Consider the following 20,911-nt stretch of genomic DNA (forward strand, 5'->3'; position numbering starts at 1 on the left):
CCAGGGAAGCACAACTTTGTAAAGCAGTTATATTCCAATAAAAAAGTAGTAAGACTCGCAAAAGCTAGGTTCTCAGAAGCAGTTCAGAACCAGCTTAATTATTTCCAGCTCAGTATCACTCCCAAATATACAATAAAAAGTCATTGCTATAAAAATAAATAAATGTTTTGTTGTTGTTGTTTTCTCCAACAGATGTTTGAAATAGAATTATGTACCTTTATCCCCCAAACTTTTTCATCCTCTTTAGCAAAATAATGATCGTACTCTAAAGTTGAGAGGGAGAAGAAATGAGCTTGACAGTCTCACCTTCTAAGGCTCATTGATACTACTCTCAAAATGAATAACCACTTTTCCTGGCACATTGTGTCTGAAGAAACTCAAGAATTTAGGGACTCACGGCAGTGGATATGCTCCCATGAATAGAAGCAAATGCAAGAACAATCTCTTAATCTTGGAGGATGTGTTTGAAAACGAATAGCCCAGGGTCAGGGAATGGAGGTTGAGGAATGTGCCTTTTTTCCCACCTGTCTCCTTTGCCGTATGAGCCATCAGAGCGGACGCAGATGATCTGACCAATGAGTTCAGTTCTGGTGATGTTCTTTCTAAGTGCCTGTCGGTCCGGGACCTGGAGAGCGTTTCCTGTGCATGAAGGCAGCCTTGAGCCAGTTGGGAGAGTAACAAACAACACTCACATCCATAAAAGTAGACCACACACCAACATCATGGGACCAAAAAGTTGGTGGTGAGACATCAAATTCAGGTGAGATCAGTATTAGTGGGTGTGAATTTCCCTGAAAAAGGCAGAAAACAGGGGTGTTGAAGTGTTATGCAAAAGCCCCCCTCTGTGGGGTTATCTAGGTTATAACCTAACGAGCTAGGAACTAGTATGAAATAGCCTGTGTGAAACCTCCTTTGCTGTAGTTTTCGGTGTTTTTTTTTTTTTTTTTAAATCATGATTGTGCTTCTAACTCCTAGTAGACGGATTGAAGATGGAAAGAACACCAAGTAACCAGAGGAGTCCCACAAAACAATGCTCATTTCTCTTCTTCTGGGGAAACATTCAGCATGTGAGACTGCAAGCTGGAAAATAAGCTCTATTAACCAGAAAACCATGGCAGCAGAAAGTTTAAGCAAAAAAATCAAGGAAAGGAAATTTAGTTGCTCGTGGATACGCTCTCAATTCCATAATGATTAAACCTGGAAGTTGCTAAGAAATTTGAAGAACAACTTCAGACAACCTGTCAGAAGGCAGGCCTTGACCCAAAGTGAACTGGGAGCATATGGTAATGTAACAATATGTACAGCTATGGAAATGTATAATACATCCTGATAGTTAAAACAACACGTTGTCTATAGGCATAACTTGATCTGGGACATGTTACAAATTTCAGCAAACACAATGTTTCTTCCAGGACTAATTCTCTACCTAAATGTGAGATATATTCTAAATTATTTCTCTCACTAAATCAGTAGAGTAAATGATATCTGTTGAGGGATGAACAGGTTCAAAGTTCTTCTGGATCATTTTGAATTGTGTAGGCAGAAATCTGAACAGCTACATATACATTTACACTGGAGACAGTCTCCAGTGGTGACTCTGCTGTGGACCAAGACTAGTTTTGTTTGATTTCAAGGTTTCTGAGGCATTTTGTGACCCTCTCTGAATGATCAATGTCCTGCTACATATGATGACCCAGATCTTTAGGATTACTGCTTAGGAACCAAGCAATTTTCATTTCAAGACATCAACTTGGATCACTGGGGGAATAATGGTGGAGAAACATCTTTCAGGATATGTGGTTTTGCCAAATCTCTGTCATCCAGCCTTTTACCATTTTCATTACTAATTGTATATACATGGAGGAATTTCATTTAGATGTCTGGCCTGAAGTGAACGTCTCCAAATATCTATCTACGAATTAGCCATTGGGGGAAAAGTACTGCAGAAGGTATCAAATTACCCTTGCATGATGGAATTCTAACTAGTAGGATAACAGCAGGAGTTCTTCAGAACAAGATGTCCACAAAGAGGAAAGCAGAGAAGACAATAACTGTTTCTAGAATTAGTAGGCATTATTCTATAAAATCCCATAAGGGTTTGTGAGCAGACAAATGTCCTAGTTATTTGGAATCCTTAATTCTAGAAACACACTGAGGCTTACAGCATGGATAAATGGCTCAAATCCTTCCAATGAAAAAGAACACAATAAGAAAACTAGCTCTAAATCACAGTTTGAAAAATGAACATCTGTAATTTAACTTTCAATGACCACTTGGCATGTAATGACATGGCTTTAAGATATATGTGCCTAACAGATCAAATTGTCATCATATCGGGATATAGATCACAGGTCATCTAATTCCTTGGTCTGTATCCGGGCTTGAGTGACTGGCAATCTGAGTGACAATTCATCTTGGAACATAGATGTAAATCAGTTACCACCTTCTGGACAGAGATGTTGCTATACTTCTAATTCACTGACAAATACTTAAAGGCAAATACTTAATACTAAGACATGCTATATTCTTCTACTCAGTGGATACTCAGAATATAAAGAAATAGTTTCCTTTCATTTTCCTATTTGTCATTATTTCGACATTTGGGGCTTCCCAGGTGGTACAGTTGGTAAAGAATCTGCTTGCCAGTGCAGGATACGTAAGAGATGTTAGTTCAATCCCCATGTCAGGAAGATCCCCTGGAGAAGGAAATGGCAGTCCACTCCAGTTTTCTTGCCTGGAAAATCCCAAGGACAGAGGGGCCTGGTGGGCTACAGTCCACAGGGTTGCAAAGAGTAGGATATGACTGAACACACACACAGAGACATTATTTAATACCTAGATACTCATCTGACATTCATTTAAAAATGTGTTGCATTTGCACTTGGCTCAAAATAAGGTACCAATTAAAGAACCACTCTTTACCCTGTCATGCAGATACCTACACATCCCAAAATTCATTGGTGGGGATTGATTTTCTGCATGTCTCAGGAAATAGTCAAAGAAACACAACATAAAGCAAATATTTACCCCCACAGGGGAGAATGAAGTTCAGTTTTATAAGGGACATTAACAAATTCCATGGTTTAAATTACAGATTAACAAAGGGTTCATGAGCTCAAATTAAGTTATTCTGTTTAAAATCAATCACTGAGACTGTCATTCTGCTTATTGCTTTGACTTCCTAACAAAGGTTTAAATGAGGACTTTATGTGCAAGTAAAGAACATCAAGAGATCTGCTCTTTTTCAGACCTGCGTGGGCTGGAGGGGCAAACGTTTAGGCTATTAATGTAATTAGAATGAGGAATGCATTTTTCCAGAAAAAAAAATCTTCACCAAAAAAAAAAAAAAATCTGCAATTAATCTATTATCTGGGGGAAACCAGTGAGGAATGAAAGGTGGGGTACATTTAGAAAGCACTAGATTCACTGATACCAGAGCCATTCTGGAGACGCCAGGCAGGAAATCTGGAATTCCTCTAACTCTTCAGTGGCAGGCACCAGATTTGGGGAGAAGGGTCCAGAAAGGCTGTTTTGTCTTCGCTAGCAAAATGTATTCAGATGTGGTTTTGCAGAAAAGCATTTTTCCTTTGTCACTCAACCTCATGTTGGGTCACCACTCCAGTGCTGAGCAGCTCCCTGATGGCCCTGTCATCGTATCGGAGGACCTCCTTCAGGATGTGCGTCGTGTGCTGCCCGAGAAGGGGAGGCGGCCTGGCCTCTAACATCTTGAACTTACTGTATCTCACAGCTGGGCCTGTCAGAGCGGGAGGAAAGCAGGAAGCCTGTTAATGACTAACCCTCGGAAATTCATTACCCAAGCAGCCTGGGGTGTTTGCAATGAATGCCAAGAATATCACTGCCCGTTACACCCTTGCAGATGGACCATCGTTTTGGAAAGAAATGTATTTGCACACATGGCTTTCCTTGACTTTGCTTTAGACAACTGTGCAGTGGTCATCCACCATGCTGGGGGCTGCATGGATGTGCCTGGTGTGTGCCAGGCCAGTCACAAAGACTCGCAGGGGTAAGTCACTCAGCTGAACTGACTTTCTAGGTCCCAGAGAACAGTGGCACAGGTACATAGTGTCTCTCTGGAAATCTGACCCCAGGTGAAGGTAACCCAAGTTCAACAGACTGCAGATCAACTAAGCCTCAGCCAGACTCTGGGTGAAGCATTTAGGTGGTAGAAGAGGTTACAGGTACAAACTTCCTTGTCAGAGAGACTTCTGTTTGGGTATCAGCTCTTTCACTTTCAAGAAGAGCTATCTTGGACAAATTGTATACCTTCTCTGAGCCTCGTGTTCCACAACTAAACTGGGTATGATGCTTACCATACACTCTTGATGAAAGGGTTTACATGATGTAATGAACAGAAAGCACGAAGTAAGCATCCCTGAATCCACATAACGCACAAAACCTGCCAGCCACTATGATGACAAAAGCCACCCCATCACCTTCTTTGACAGTTGCAGTGCAATGGGAAATGGATATGCACTGCCAGCTCTTTGCTGAGCACTGAGCCACCACAAACAGGATAACTAACGGAAGGATTTCAACAACCGCTGGGAATGGATTTTATCATCCTCATTCATTTTTTTCCCCCAACTTTTTGGCTCCACCGTGCAGCATGTGGGATCTTAGTTCCCTGACCAGGGATCGAACCCATGCCCTCTGCAGTGGGAGCTTGGAGACTTAACCACTGGACTACCAGGGAAGTCCTTCATCCTAATTCTTCACATAATGACACTAAAGTACAAAATGCTAAGGTTTTGTTCAAGGTCATGGACTTCACCAGTGGCTCAGCTGGTAAAGAACCAGCTTGCCAATGCAGGAAATGCAAGAGATGGGGTTTGATCCCTGGATCAAGAAGATCCTCTGGAGAAGGAAATGGCAACCCGCTCCAATATTCTTGCCTGGAAAATTCCACGGACAGAGGAGCCTGGTGGACTATAGTTCATGACATCACAAAGAAGTGGACATGACTGATCACAGCATGCACACACGCACACAGAGCTAATAACTAACAGCTGCTGCTGCTGAGTCACTTCAGTCGTGTCCGACTCTGTGCGACCCCATAGATGGCAGCCCGCCAGGCTCCCCCGTCTCTGGGATTCTCCAGGCAAGAGTACTGGAGTGGGGTGCCATCGCCTTCTCCAATGCATGAAGGTGAAAAGTGAAAGGGAAGTCGCTCAGTTGTGTCCGACTCTTAGCGACCCCATGGATTGCAGCCCACCAGGCTCCTCCGTCCATGCGATTTTCCACGCAAGAGTACTGGAGTGGGGTGCCATTGCCTTCTCTGAATAACTAATAGTAACAGGATGCAAATCCTCATCCACCTGAACCATCTCACATTGAAGGCCATATACTTTTTAGAACCTTAGCAGCCTCATCTTCTCACTCTTTCATGCACAGGTTTGATGGACACTGATGCTAAAGCTGAAACTCCAATACTTTGGCCACCTCATGTGAAGAGTTGACTCATTGGAAAAGACTTTGATGCTGGGAGGGATTGGGGGCAGGAGGAGAAGGGGATGACAGAGGATGAGATGGCTGGATGGCATCACTGACTCGATGGATGTGAGTCTGAGTGAACTCCAGGAGTTGGTGATGGACAGGGAGGCCTGGCGTGCTGCGATTCATGGGGTCGCAAAGAGTCGGACATGACTGTGCGACTGAACTGAACTGAACTGAGCAACATACTGTTTCAACAGATTTTACCTTTGCTGTCTCATTCAATAAATGATGTTTATGTTGGCTGTCCTTTACATCTCACTTGATGAGCCTTCGGGAGAACAAATTAGAGAGTCACAGGAAGACTACAGAACAGTACGTTTCCATCTCATAAAGATTTTTCCAGTCTCCTCTGGATTTGGGGAGCCCATAGGAAGAACAGATAAAACCCAAGTACATGTGGGTAACAGAATGGCAGTCAATAAAGCAGAAATGTGCCTTAGGATCTAGGAGAATTCCATTCTGAAAAGATAATGGCGAGGAAGCCATTGTTGATGGAGAGAGGACACAGACCTCTTAAAACTGTCAAGTGGCACATTTGGGTTACATATAACATCCACAGCAGATAAATGGCAATTTCCAACTGATGTCCGAAGTTTTCCTTCTCTGAAACTCAGGGAAATTCTTTTCTTTTTGCCTTCTCACACTTCCTTTCAAATGCTCCAGTGCATGACTGTTTTCTTTCACGGGTTGGTCCCTTTTCAAGAAAGAATCATACACATTGGGAGGTGGTGTCACCTATGCTTCTGAGAAAGCTGATAATCCAGTGTTTTAGGGATGTGTGCGATTTTGACATTAACCATAGTTTTCATCCAAAATTTGTCTTTCAAAAGAAGGACTCTGCCAAAAAATACAGGCTGAAGTCAAAGTCACATGGCTTTTTTCCTAACTAGATGACCTGAAGTAAAACAATCAACTGAGAAATAGTCATTTGACTCTTGAAGAATCTGGGATAAAACAGGGTTACCAATTATCACTACTGCTCCCAGTGCCAGGAGTATTAGCAGTGGTAACTACCATTTCCTAAGAACCTGGGCTGTGCTGGCCACTGTGCCAAAGGCCACACATCAGCTCCTATAAATCTTCATGGCAATCCTGTATGGATACTGATGGAGATTTAAGGTAAAAGGGTTAAAATTAGGATCCAGGTTAGGATATGAGAATAACTTGCTAAACATCACACAGCGAGGAAGTATCAGTTTCCAAGTCCAGGTATGTCAGGTTCAGGAACTTGGGCTTTTGTTTTAAAAAAAAAGAATTAATTGAGGTGAAATTCACATAAGATCCACTATTTTCAAGTGAATGTTCCCTGACATTTAGCACATTTGCAATGCTGTGCAACCACCACCTCTATCTAGTTCCAAAATATTTCTATCGCTCCCACTAAAACCCTCATTCTTTAAGCAGTTTCTCTCAGTTCTCCCCTTTCCACACCCCCTGGCAACCTCTAACTTCTTTCCATCTCTATGGATTATTCTGGATATTCCATATCAATGAAACCATACAATATGTGGCCTTTACTGTCTGGCATCCTTCACTTCTTATGTTTTTGAGACTCATCTACTTTGGAGTGTTGTGCTATTGGCACATAGAACTTGGATTTTTAACTCCCAGCAAGGATGCTATGAGGGAATTTCTCAGGTCCAGCCATAGGAAAGGGCAGGTCAACTTGTGTCCCCCTCCACTACTTGTGTCCCTCCTAACCCTTCCTGGGAGCTTCCAGATCCACACTGAACACTATGCTACCAGTTTAGGAGGAAGGGCATGGAACACCTTGCACACAACTATCTTAAAGAATTTAGGTTGGGGGGATGGTATTACTTGGACATTTTTAGACTTGCTAGGATAAAGACACCTGGAGGACATGCTATATTTGGAAAGCTTAGGCTTCTTTAAACAGATAGATGTTACTAAGTGAGCCAGATCGCCGTTGACAAAACTGTATATACTTTTCCATATGCCCCTTCAGAAACCAGGTATTTTACATATGATTGATTTTAGAAAGATTCTGAAGCTGACATTTGTCCATGTAATAATATCAAAGTATGGTATAGTTATCTGAACTGTACTGGCAGTTTTCAAATTGCAATTTCTTAAAAATTCCTTAAACACAGTAGAGCCCCCTTATCTGTGGGGGATACTTTCCAAGACACCCCACTTGGATCCTTAAAACCACAGATGATGCTAACCCTATGTATAGTGTTTTTTCTTATCCATATATCCCTATGACAAAGTTTAATTCATAAATGAAGCACAGTAAGTGAACCACTGTAACTACTACTAACACAGAACATGACATGACAACAATATACTGTAATAAGTGACATGAAAGTGGTCTCTCTCAAAATACCTTACTATGCATATCTGATGTCTTTTCCCACTTAATTAAGCATCTATGATGCACTGTGGCCTTAACTTTTGTGGACTGAAGTATGACAGCAAAACTAGTAAGAATTTCTTTTTCCTTCTTCACAGTTTCATGGATAGAAGATTTGCTCTTACTTTAGGTTTCAGCAACCTCAGCACACAATTAATTCTTCTTTCCTTAATAAGCTGAGAACTTTCACCTTCTCACTCAAAAGAAGTTCTTTACGACTTCTCTCTGGCATACCTAAATGGCCAGCATCACTACTCTTGCACTTTGGTGCCATTACAAAGTAAAAGAAGAGTCACTTTGACACTGATGGACAATCAATCTGATAAACTAGATGGCTACTAAGTGGCTAACAAATGAATATGCTGGACAAAGAGATAATTCAGGAGACAGAAGGGGATGACAGGAGATTTCATCACTCTTCTCAGAACAGCACACAATTGAAAATGTATGAATTATTTATTTCTAGAATTTTCTAATATTTTCAGACCACGGTTGACCACATGTAACTGAAACCTTGGAAATTGAACCCATGGATAAGGGGGATAGGGGTGCTACTGTTTTGCTTGGCCATGTAGTTTATGAAAGAACAAAAATTTACAGCCCCTTAAAATATACATCTCTATGTGAAACAGGACAAATAAAATGATATATCCAGATCCCAAAGAAAGCGAAATTTCCCTGAGTCAATTGAAATCTGTTCTTGCAACCCTGTACAATGATCCTATATACCTGGGACATTCCTCAGTCTAGGTTTTGCACAACATATATTCTTCAAATGTATTTGTTGCAAGAAGTAGAACATGTTTGACATAATTATTTATATCTAAGGTCCAGAAAGAATGAATAATCTGATTTTCTGTTTAAAAAAAAGATGAGCAGATAAGTCACATGTTCTTAAATTACTTTTTGGCAAAGTAACGTCTACATTCGCATATGCTTTCAAACACTTGAAAGCTGTGTGATCCTGAGAATTCTTAAAAGTTCCTGAGTCTCAGTCCATAGATTTCTAAAATGAGGTCGGCAATACCTATGCAGGATTGGTTTGGGTAATACTCAACATCAGTAATAATCAGAAAGTATGGAGATGATGAGATACAACTTTGTTTACAAAACTAGTGAATCTTACAGATATCACAGTATGTGTTTAAGAAGTCTGTGGCCAGAGGGAGTGGAAAATGGTACAATCCTTCTGGAAGGAAAATTTTCAACTTGATATCAAGAGTTTTAAGTATTCACATACTTGAATGGAGAAATCCTGCTTTAATAAAAAAATTTTTTCCTCTCTGGATAATCAAGAATGTCAACAAATGTGATAGGTAAGGATTTATACAAATTTCTAAATCTAATATTCAATACCCCCTTTTGTGTGAGATTCTGTATTTAAAAGAAAAGAAAGAAAGGAAGAAACTTTTTCATCTGTTCTTAGCTTCCAAAGTGTACCTTATTAGGAGCAGGTGTTCAGCAATCATTTTCTCATGTATTGTCCTCATAGGTCTATCCCAAACGCCTTCCTTCCAGATAAAGAGGTCAAATAGTTGCAATATTGATAAAATTAGGAAAATATGCTCCAAACTTGGGCATGTGTGGATGCTAAGTCGCTTCAGTAGTGTCTGACTCTGTGTCTGACTCTCTGTGAACTTCAGCCTGCCAGGCTCCTCTGTCCATGGGATTCTCCAGGCAAGAATACTGGAGTAGGTTGCCATTTCCTTTTGCGCTGGTCAAATAAATTACTGTACATCTAAATGATGGCAAATGACTATAATTTCAAGTGCTGAATTTTGGGACTTTGAATATATATATTGCCTTCACTCTCCCCTGATAAACCACTGAAGTAAAGGTATAGACGTTAAGCAAACAAACATAAAATTTCATATGAGTGAAAAGGATGGGAGGGGACATCACTAGTGCATGAGCTATTTCAACAAATTTAAGAATGACGTCAATGGGATCATGTCGATGGGAAAGAGGTCGAGAAAGCTGAAGCACAGGATAGTCCACAAGGACACTGAGAGGAAGTGGATGCCAATTGGTCCATTTCACCTTCCCAAGAGTCTTTTTAAAGACTCTTTAAAATTTTTTAAATTTTTTCTTTTTTTAAATTTTTGACCACACTATAGGCAGCTTGTGGGATCTTAGTTCCTCAACCAGGGACCAAACCGAAACCTTTGGCAGTGAAAGCACCAAGTCTTAACCACTTGACAACCATCGAATTTCCAAGCCTCTTTTCTTAAAAATCAATGGTTAAGAGAGAGACAGATCTTAGAATAGATGTAGGACAAAAGCTGAAAGGTCAAATGTTGCAATATATTCTACTCTCACTAATTCCTACTAAAAACTAGAAGAAAGTGAAGCTCGCTTTCAAATTTCTAAATGAGAATGATGTTAAACCTAGACTTGTGTGTGCGTGCATGCTAAGCTACTTCAGTCGTGTCTAGCTCTTTGTGAACCATAGCCCACCACGCTCCTCTGCCCATGGGATTCTCCAGGCGAGAATACTGTAGTGGGTTGCCATGCCCTCCTCCAGAGGATCTTCCCGACCCAGGGATTAAACCAGTGTCTCTTAGTCTCCTGCATGGCAGGCGGGTTCTCTACCATGAGCACGAAGTCCCAAACCTAGAATTGTATACCTAGTCAAATGGTTAATCAAATATGAAGGTATTTTCAAACTGCCAAAGATTAAGTTTACTATGTATGTTTCTTCTTTTTTAAAAAAAATATTTATTTTATTTATCTGTTTGGCTGTGCTGGGTCTTACTTGCAGCACATGGGCTTAGTTGTTCAGTGGCATGTTGCCCTTAGTTTCCAGACCAGGGATTGAACCCACATCCCCTGCATTGGAAGGCAAAGTTTTAACCACTGGACCACCAGGGAAGTCCCAAAGCTGAGCTATCAATATTAAAACAAAAGCTATTAACATTAAAAGAAAGAAGACTCCAGGCAGTGAGAACAGGCTTGATGCCCAAGAACTGAAAAAAGTTGCAGTGTGGCCAGAATATTATTTGGTAGTTTCTAGATGAAATTGGAAGGAGAGGCACAGGGATTTACAGGCTATGGTAGTAAAGTGAATCTTATTCTGAGTTCACTGGGAAGCTGCTGGGGCTTTAAGCAGAACAGTGACAGGACTTCAGTACTCCTGTAGCTGGGCAGAGCACTAAAATGAGCTTGGAGGCTGTTCTGGGGATGTTGGAGGAGATGGTGGTGGCCTACACTAAGATGGTGCCCACAGAATTTGAGAAAAGTGGATGTATTTGAGAACTTTTCTCCTGATAGAATGAGACGGCTTGCTGATGAAGTGCAAGACCCAAGGTAGCTGGGGAGGGAGAAAGAGCAAAGGAAAACTCCTGTTTCTGAAATGAATAACTGGTGGGCCATTTACCTGATGAGAAAGGCTGAATGGATTCGTGGACAAACCTGGTTAAAAGCAGAAGTCAAATTCTTTTTTCCTCCCCCCACCCCCTTTTTTTTTTTTTTTTGGCTGCCCCCTGAGGCATGTGGGATCTTAGCTCCCTGATCAGGGATTGAACTTGCACCTGCTGCATTGGAAGGCAGAGTCTTGACCACTGGACTAGGCAGTCAGGGAAGTCCCAGAAATCAAATTTGTTTTTGAAAATGCTGTTTGAGATGCCAATGAGATATCCAAGGAGAGAAGCCTTTCGCTATACAAGTCCATTTCCTACTCCAGGGGATCTTCCTGACCGGAGACAGAACCTGCTTCACCTGCATCTCCTGCATTACAGGAGGATTCCTTACTCACTGAGCCCCCAGGGAAGCCCATTGAAAATGCTGTTTGAGATGCCAATGAGATATCCAAGGAGAGAAGCCTTTAGCTATGCAAGTCTGGAATTCAGGGAAGAATTTGGGCCAGGATATGTAAATTTAGAGGTCATTTCCATCTAAGTGTCTTCATTTCAAAGCAATATATTTCCAAGGCAGTTGTATTCATTCCAACCTCTCTGATGCTGAGGGTTTCAATCAATTGTTTAGGCAGGCTTTTCTATTTTCTAAGTTCATATCAAAAATCTATTGCATCAAAACATTTTATGTCCAAAGGAAACAAATGAATGAAAAATTAACCTGCATAGCTCATAAGTTTGGAGATAAATGCATTTCTTGCAATGAGGAATTCTTGGCCTTAAACAGACACATCTCCACTGACCTGAGAGTAGGAATTAGGGCAGTTTTACTTTTAAAAGAAATGCAGAGCTCTCTGAGACTGAGTCAAAGCCACGCAGGGGTTAATGAAGGTGTGGATGTTTTTCCTCTGCATTTATAAAGGCAATCAAACTGAAAAATGCTCAGGAAAAATGCACACCACAGCAGTCTCCCGAACATCAGTGCTACCAAACCTGGAGCCCCAAGTGCTGTCCTTGTGAGGAGCCTACTTACTCTAATAATTGGAGGTCAAAGCTCTTACTGGGAAGGGGACTGGATGGCACAGCTTGTGGGTTAGACCCACCTCTCCATGAGGTCTGTGTGTGAACTGCCCTTGGTCCCCTCATGGACAATATATCTGATTCTAGGAAAGTGACAATGCCTTTGACCTCAACGTCTGCCCCTTCCTGGAAGGCTGAACTGATAAACCAGCCAGAGGCTGACAAAATGCAGAGTTAGAAGAGGAGGAATCTGCCCCAGGCTCTAGTCATACATGATGACATCTGACACCCACAGCCTCTACATACAGTGAGAACTTACTGTGCGCCAGGCCTGGGGCTATATTTGTTATCTACATGGTATCCTCACAGTAACATTAGATAGGGTTTTTTGGTGGTTGTTGTTGCTGTTTTTTGCATTTATTACTGCCTTTTATCCTTATATCACAGAAGAGGCACATGGAGCTCAGAGAGGTTATGAGATGTGTAAAGGGCACACAGCAGACACACTTACAGCTGTGCTGACTTCATAATCTTTGTTTTCGAGGAGTGACACAGTAAGGAGGTTAAAAGTGAGGCTAGGGAGCCAGAGGGTCTAGGTTGACATCATTGTTCTGTCATGAGCTGAGCTGGTCTCCTTGGGTAATTTACTTCATCATCTGTGCCTCAATGTTTCTCTGTGAAATGGGTATGCTAATGGTCCCTACCATCTAAAGTTGTGAGGATTTTAAAACTTCTTAGAACAGGACCAGGCACACAGTAAGCCCTCAGCACACACCACCTGCTGCTGTTGCCTCTCCTTCTTAGCTGCAGTGCTGACCTCAGCACCCCAGATTCCTCAGGTAGGGGCCTTATCACCAGTTCATTTCAGTTCCAAACTTCCCAGAACATGAACAAGTGAACTTCATTTTAGATTCATGACAGCAAGCTGGGGACAAAAGTCTTAACTTTTAAAACCCTTTAACAATCAAGGATGAGATTATTTAAAGGAAAAGGAAAAGGGAGGAACTCTTTTTTAAAAAAAATAAATTCTGTTCTTCATTTTAATTAAGGAGAGTTTTGTTTTCAAATACTAATTCTTTTTGTAATTTTTATCTTATATTGGAGTATAGTTGATTAACAATGTTATGTTAGTTTCAGGTGTACAACAAAGTGAATTCATCATATATGTACACATAGCTATTCTTTTTCAAATTCATTTCCCATTTAGGTTATTATAGAACTCCCAGCAGAGTTCCCTGCGCTATATGGAAGGAAACTTTTTTTAAGCACATGGGACATAACAAGCACTTTTCAAATAAATAGGTAGGGAGATAAATATGTTTTCCTTTTCCTACAGATAGCAAAAGGGAGGCTAAGGGAGTCTGAATGATTACCAAGTCACTAGATAAGTACATACTCACTATATCCGACAGCATCCTAATGTACACCAGAAAGTAACTTTTCACTAGATATGTTAAAAGGAACTTTGGAAACATGAGACTTATTTACTTACTCAACAAACACTTCCTATGTGCCAAACACTGTCATATGCGCTTTGCACATTTGATTCATTCAGCCCTTAGGATACGGTCAGAAGGTCATGGTCCCCATTTTATAAACGGGGAAAACTGAGCGACACACCAGGGGAGTCACTGAGCTAAATGGGTCGCAGAGCTAAAAGGAGCCAGGATTTAAAGCCAGAGAGACTTGCTCCAAATCCTGAACCTTTGCCAACAGGCCATGCTGTTTCCCAGTAAAAAGAAAAAAGCAAAAAAGAGAATTATCTAAGTTGAAAAATAAACTCACGGGTCTTGGAGTAGAACATGCCAAGGACAGTTTCAGATTTCATCTTCTGACAGTCTATGCCTTCTGTCTTTCTAGATCACAGTGCTATCAGATTTCTTATGCAATATGTACTCATTACTACCTCATCTTTTCACATGAATTTGTCATAGACCGCCTATTTCCTTGTAGGAGGTCCTGGAAACATAGCCCCATGAATATATTCTGATTCTTCATGTTTCTGAGCCAGGCAGTGCTCTCCAAATCTTTCTTCCCTACCCGGCCAGAAAGGAATGAAGCCTTCACTGTATTCTCTGTGGAAAGTTATCTGGTTGAAGGCACAGGGAAGGCCCAGTTCCTGGTGTGCCAGAAAATTCCTCCAACTAGCCCTGTGTCGTGTTTTCCATCTGTGGTTTGAGGCCCTTCAGTAATAAGACCCTGACTATTTCATCTCCTCTCCTCTTAGAAACCTTCCACGACTCAGGCTAAAAACAGAATCTACCCATTCCATGCAAACATCACAAGCTACTTTAACTACACACAGCATTCGAGCTACATTTCTATAATCCAGACCAACTTAATAATGTAAACAGTTGCAGGAAACAGAGGTAGCCAAAAACATGTGGGAAACCATAATGAATATTCAAGTAATGGGAACATAATATCACATCATCATGAGGGAAGGGACCTCAACATTCTTTTTTTTTTTTCCAGAACTCGATGCACCTCACATCTCCATGATGTATTTCTAAAGCAATGAAACAACATATTGCTCAACTTCACAGCAAACTGGCCAAGGAACAACACTAAGGGTTAAATTCATTAACATAGCTGGCCAGTCCAGTCATGATGGAAGCAAGAATGAATACAATTAAAACTAAATGTGTGGGTCTTTTCATCTGTTGTGCTTTTTTAATGTCTGATATGGGTGTCAACTTTTTTAAAAAATCAAGAATACTTAAAAGCAAACATCTGTTTTATAATATATGAAATGCTATATCAAAAAGTTTTTATTTTGACTTCTTTGGCCCATTGCTAAGATACATGCTGTAGATATCATTTAATCTTCAAGGCTTACTAGTACAATAAGAAGCCAAATTTCATTTTTCTGAAAATAATGATAGCTCCAGTACCAAGTTATTTCACAATTTCCCCTCCACTGCTTGAACTCATCATCATAACAATAACAATATTTTTTATATGGTGCCTCTCAGCCATAGCATCCAAGGCGCCAAATGGAACCATACAGTTAGAACACATTAAACCCATTAGATGTGAGATAAAAACAGATAAAGCCATTTCAACTAGCATGGAATGGTGGAAAAAGGCCATGGAGAATAAAAATGGCTCTGGATATCTTGAACAGAAGGACTCAATTGATGACACTGCTTATATGGTCAGGCATCCCAGAAACTCCAGGCAACATGTGGTGTGTACCACCAACTAGGATGAGTCACCCGTCTTACCCAGAGTTCAGAGGCACCCTGGATCACTACTGCTGTAACAGAATTTATTTTGGGACTCTGTAAAGATAACTAAAGTCCCACTGCCTATGAGGTAAGATTATATCTTCAACTGTCTGTGGTTCTGTGATTGTCATTGCTCAGATGTCCAGCTACCTTGTTCTAGGACCATGATAGTGTGAGACATCCTGATCTCTTTGATGCTGAGCGAGGTCATGTGTTGGCCAACAAACTGTGAATAGGAGGGGTATGTATGCCCCACCTCCAGGTCAGAACACTTAGTTGCTGACATAAGACCATCCAGGTCTCTCTGGTATAACAGCTTGGCCATGTGTGAGATAATGACTGCCCACCAGCCCTTGCAAATAATGATAAACATGGGATATTAGCAAGGAGTCTACTTGCATTACTTTAAACTGGTGTTATTCAGGAATTGTCACTACACTGTATGACAATTATATATGACATAGCCTATGGAGACAGATTCTATGTCTCAATTTTAATACAGAGACTTATTTGCCTGGACCAGAGCAGAGATTCATTCATCTAGTTCCTCAGCACTCCTTTCAAAACTATTCAGTTCAGATGCTCCAAATACTTCTAAATTCTCATTTTGTGTGGAGTCAGTTTTGACCAGTGAAATGATGAGAACAGCTATTATTTATTGAGTACTTACATATGTTAGGCATTTGGTAGAATGCTTTTCATATATTACCTTGTTTGATAGACTGAATGACTTTAAAAAGTAGGATGCTTATTATACCATTTTATCAACAAAGGAAAGTGGGGTTAAGTAACGTTATCAAAATGACACAGCCAGTCAACTAAAGAATTCTGTTAGAATTTAGGCTGGCTAAATACAAAGTGCATGCTCGTTAACACTAGGATATATTTCCTCTCTGCATAATGTGGGAGAAAATCTGTTCTCATATCAGTGGCTGAATAAATACCATTCTTTGGCAGATGGTGTTATAAAGCAGTACTGTATTATAAATACTTATATATTTCATGATTGCTAATCCATTAAGGCATTTATCTTTCATTTGAAAAAGAAACAGGGTGACTTGTATTTGATTTATCTATCTTGTTCCAACCCACTGAAATGTCATAGTAGATTATCCATTTCCTGCTGGAAAAAATATATGGCCCATAAGGAAATGCTATTCATATTCATTAGCAAACACGCAATCTCCCCTCAAAGTGAGCTACCCAAACTTTCAGCTAAGGTCTCAGAAAAGCATCAGGCTTGAAGAAGCTCCCCCCGGAATGATTTTTTCCAACATTTGTGTTTGCTTCTAATTATTTTCAACACTTCTGAAAACGCTAGGAAGGGTGAAGAAACACCTTGCTGACAATGTGCTCTTTGCCAAAATAATCAATCCTCCAGCTTCTCTTGCCTTCTAAAATTCTAATATTCAATACAAGGTCTTTGGGCACATTCCCAAGATTTTGTTTGGTTCAACTTTACCATGGAAAACAAAATTGGTTCAGCTGAAGTCTTTAGCCAGAACATTTTAAGCTTCATAGACCTTCAAAGTGGTGACCTTCTCCTCACCTCCTCTGCTTCTGCGCTCCATTAAGGAAAATACCGGAAGAAGTTTCCAGGCAGAGCAGCCAGATTGCATTTCAGTTCAATTTTGAGAGAAGGAACTGAACAGAGCTCAAGCAGGTGGTTATTTGTGGCTCTTCCCTCAAATGAGCTTTGAAAAGTTCTTCTGTAAACCTTGGAAAGTCTTGTAATTTAATAAAAATTGCTTGCGCTTTTTAAACTTTTATTTTAAAGGAATCAGTCATATCAACAATATTCTTGTCTTATCCAAGTCTCTGAGAACACACAAATCACAATCACAGTCCAAGCAAATAACAGATCAAGAAAATTATGTCCTCAAATCTGCTGCTGAGAAAACAGGTTGCTCAGGATTTATTGCAAGACTTGATCTTAGCTTTTCTCATTCACTTTCCCTCTGTAGTCCAGATGGGAAGATTTTAGGCGAAGGTCCTTTCCCTCTATGTCCCTATTTCCATTTTGGTATTACCAGCCTCTCAGGTGGCTCAGTGGTAAAGATCCCACCTGCCAATGCAGGAGACACTGGTTCATACCCTGGGTCGGGAAGATGCCCTGGAGAAGGGCATGTATTCTTGCCTGAGAAGTCCCCTGGACAGAGGAGCCTGGTGGGCTATAGCCCATGAGGTCACAAAGAGTGGGACACAACTTAGCGACTGAACAACAACCTCCCAATGTAACAACATTCCAGTCCTCAGTCTTACCTTTGAGACATTGCTACACCAGCGATCCTGTCTCTGAACTATCCCTCAACCTCTCCACACTTTTGATCTTTTCTGCCACCTCCTTGGTCCAAAGCATTCTGAAATAGAAGGACCACGTGTCCAATCTTTCGCCTTAGCTGTTCCCTCCAGGCACCCTGCACTCATTCTGCCTTGGACTGGATGCTGGGTGGGTCCTTGTGCCCCACCTAGAATGCATATTGGTTTGGTGACCCTCAAACTCACATTATTCTGAAAATTCTGTTCAGGGTGACTTGATGTTGACCTTTCCTTCTTTTTTTCATGGTGCAAAGGAACATCTCTCTTCTCTGACTCTCTATAACATTTGATTTACTTCTGCTTTATAGTTTATCTCCATGTCTAATAGTGTTGCCTCTTGGGATCCTTTTTGAGACCAGAATCAATATTTTGCTCATCTTCAACTCCACACTGCACCTACCACACTAGGTGTTCAATAAATAGCTACTAGAAGTATTAGACTAAAAAAAAACCAAAACAACCCAACAACAACCTAATATGGCTTAGATGGTAAAGAATCTGCCTGCAATGCAGGAAACCTGGGTTTGATCTCTGGGTCAGAAAGATCCCCTGGAGAAGGGAGTGGCAACCCATTCCAGTATTCTTGCCTGGAGAATTCCATAGACAGAGGAGCCTGATGGGCTATATAGTCCATGGGGTTGCAAAGAGTTGGACACGACTGAGTGACTAATACAGCAACCTAAGTTGCAAGTATAAAAAAGTACAATGCAGCAGGAAGTATTAGACAAAAAAAGACCTAAACTAGAAACATGAAATACAGAATGAAAGGGACATGCAAATTAATATATTTTGCCATAGATATCCAAATGGAGTCATCTTGACTCTTCCACTGACATCCTATGTCCAACCCATCAACAAATCCTTTTGGTTCTACCCTCAAAATACATACAGAATCCAATCTCTTCTTACAACCAGCTTAGCCTTGGCCACCATCACATCTTGCTTGGATTTCTTTGAGGGCTCCTATCAGGTCTCTCTGCCTGCATAGCTTCCCTGCAACATATTTTCAAACAAGGCAGCTGGAGTCACCCTTTAAAAACATGATTCAGATCAAGCCATTCCTCTGCTCAAAATTCTTCAAAGCTATACCTTTGTAATTTTTGATGGCTCAGAATTTTGTTGAAGGATAGCCATCTCCAGCTCCCTAATAGCAAAAAAATATTTTCATACTGCTTTTTAATCTCAAAAGGAATAATGAATCTAATTGACTTTTTCATTTCTTCATCACCTAGTTCCTTGTAAGCACTTTTGGATACACATCAGACTTTAGGACTCGTCTACTTATGTACCATCTCAAGGGAAATTTGGTGTACAAACACACACACACACAAAAAAAAAAAAAAGAAAGAAAGAAAGAAAGAAAGAAAGAAAAACTCTACACTCTGCAAAGCTTCCCCTATTGAGTATTGACAATGGGCTCTTAGATTCCCTATAATCCACTAACCTTCCCACTATGAGGTTACCCCTTTGACCTCTCCTCCTGCCCTCCTCGCCTTACTTACTCTGCTCCACTGCACTGGTTTTCTTAACCAGGCAGGCTCATACTTTAGGGGACTTTACTCCAGCTCTTCTTTCTTCCTAGAACATTCTTCTTTGTGATATTTACATAGATCGTTTCCTCAAATCCTTCAAGTCTTTCTCAGTGAAGTCTACCCTAAGCACCTTTAACATTTTAACCTGCCATTCTGACCTTGCCACTTCCAATTCCTCTTACCCTGTTCAACTTTCTCTTTCTTCCGTTGTACTTATCAAATATGTCTACCATTCTTTCACTCCCTCTGCTAGAATGTAAGCTTCACAGAGGCAGGGAGCTCCATCTGTTTTCCTCAACAAATATTTGTTGAATATGAATGTGTGTATAAATCAGTGATATAGTGTAACAGGGCTTTGAACTCAGTTCTCAAGTTTCTAAAAGAACGAAACTCAAAGTGTTCATACACTCAGACCTCAAGTCTCTAGAAAAATAAATCTTGTCAAATGGAGCCAAAAGCAAATTGAAGCAGCATTATTGACTATGAAACCAACTTGCACTTATGCTATTCATGAGGACAAACACCTGCAATGTTCTGAAGATGAAAAGTTCCAGGAGCTGTGTGTTATTTTTTCATACAGAGGCTCATAGAGCACATGAAAACAGGTGTTCAGGAGTATTTTTAAGCTCAACGAGGGCAGGATCATATCTGTTTTGTTTGCACTTTCTTGTTTAGTTGCTTCAGTTGTGTCGGGGTCCATGAACCCCTTGGACTGTAGCCCACCAGGCTCCTCTGTCCATGGGATTTCCTAGGCAAGAATCCTGGAGTGGGTTATCATTTCCTTCTCCAGGGGATCTTCCCAATCCGGGGATTGAACTTACATCTCCTTCATCAGCAGGCAGTTTCTTTACCACTGAGCCACCAGGGAAGCCCCTTGAGCTGTCTAGAAGCCAGTAAATTGGGACGCTCAAAATATATTTGTTACATGAATATAGGATGGAAGAGAAAGGATTTCTATTATTTTCAGAAATAAATAAGGCAATAAAAGTAATTTTGTTATTCACACAAAGGAAGGTTTTACTACCTGGATGTTGGCACAATGATGCCAAATTTTACCTTGTTTTAATTTGTTTAGAAGTTAATTTTTCATTATGACAATAATATGTGGGACTCTATGAACAGTGTAAAATAGCTCAGAAAACATGGTCGCATGTTAAAAAAATTGTTTCTTATTCTTTTTCTTATTCCAAGATGTCCTTGGAAGGATATCTTTTGGATTTTTAATGACTACTTTTCTATTTGGAAAACAAGTCTTGGTTTTTATTTATATGAGACTATAATTTTTACAATTGCACATTAATTTAATTTTGTTTTCCATGTTTCTCTTTGCTAGTGGGTGGTGCGAACTTCACATAATAATAGCACAGCTCTATTGTGGTGTACAAAGACTTTCCTATTGATTGTTTCCCCTTTCCCACATTCTCCTTATTAGCTCTTTAGATTTCTACTTACAAAATGTCATGCTGACTCTCACAAATGAAATCTGTGGTTATGCTTTCCTAGAATCTTCGGAATTACTTAAAAGTATTTAATACACATAGAAAAAAGGAGTAACTACTGAATATCTGA

The 20,911-nt window shown here is 40.5% G+C and overlaps 1 protein-coding gene across 1 annotated transcript in view; it reads right to left on the reverse strand.

The window, feature by feature from the left end:
• Positions 1-3,022: 3,022 nt before the first annotated feature.
• Positions 3,023-20,911, reverse strand: part of SUGCT (succinyl-CoA:glutarate-CoA transferase) — a 776,171-nt gene continuing 758,282 nt past the window's right edge. The window contains exon 14 of the mRNA XM_040259493.1: positions 3,023-3,754. Within this exon, the coding sequence (XP_040115427.1) occupies positions 3,591-3,754 (164 nt within the window). The 3' untranslated portion in view covers positions 3,023-3,590. The remainder of the gene's footprint in view (positions 3,755-20,911) is intronic.

The sequence above is a fragment of the Oryx dammah genome, unplaced genomic scaffold (assembly GCF_014754425.2).
Source record: "Oryx dammah isolate SB20612 unplaced genomic scaffold, SCBI_Odam_1.1 HiC_scaffold_18, whole genome shotgun sequence".
NCBI lineage: Eukaryota > Metazoa > Chordata > Mammalia > Artiodactyla > Bovidae > Oryx > Oryx dammah.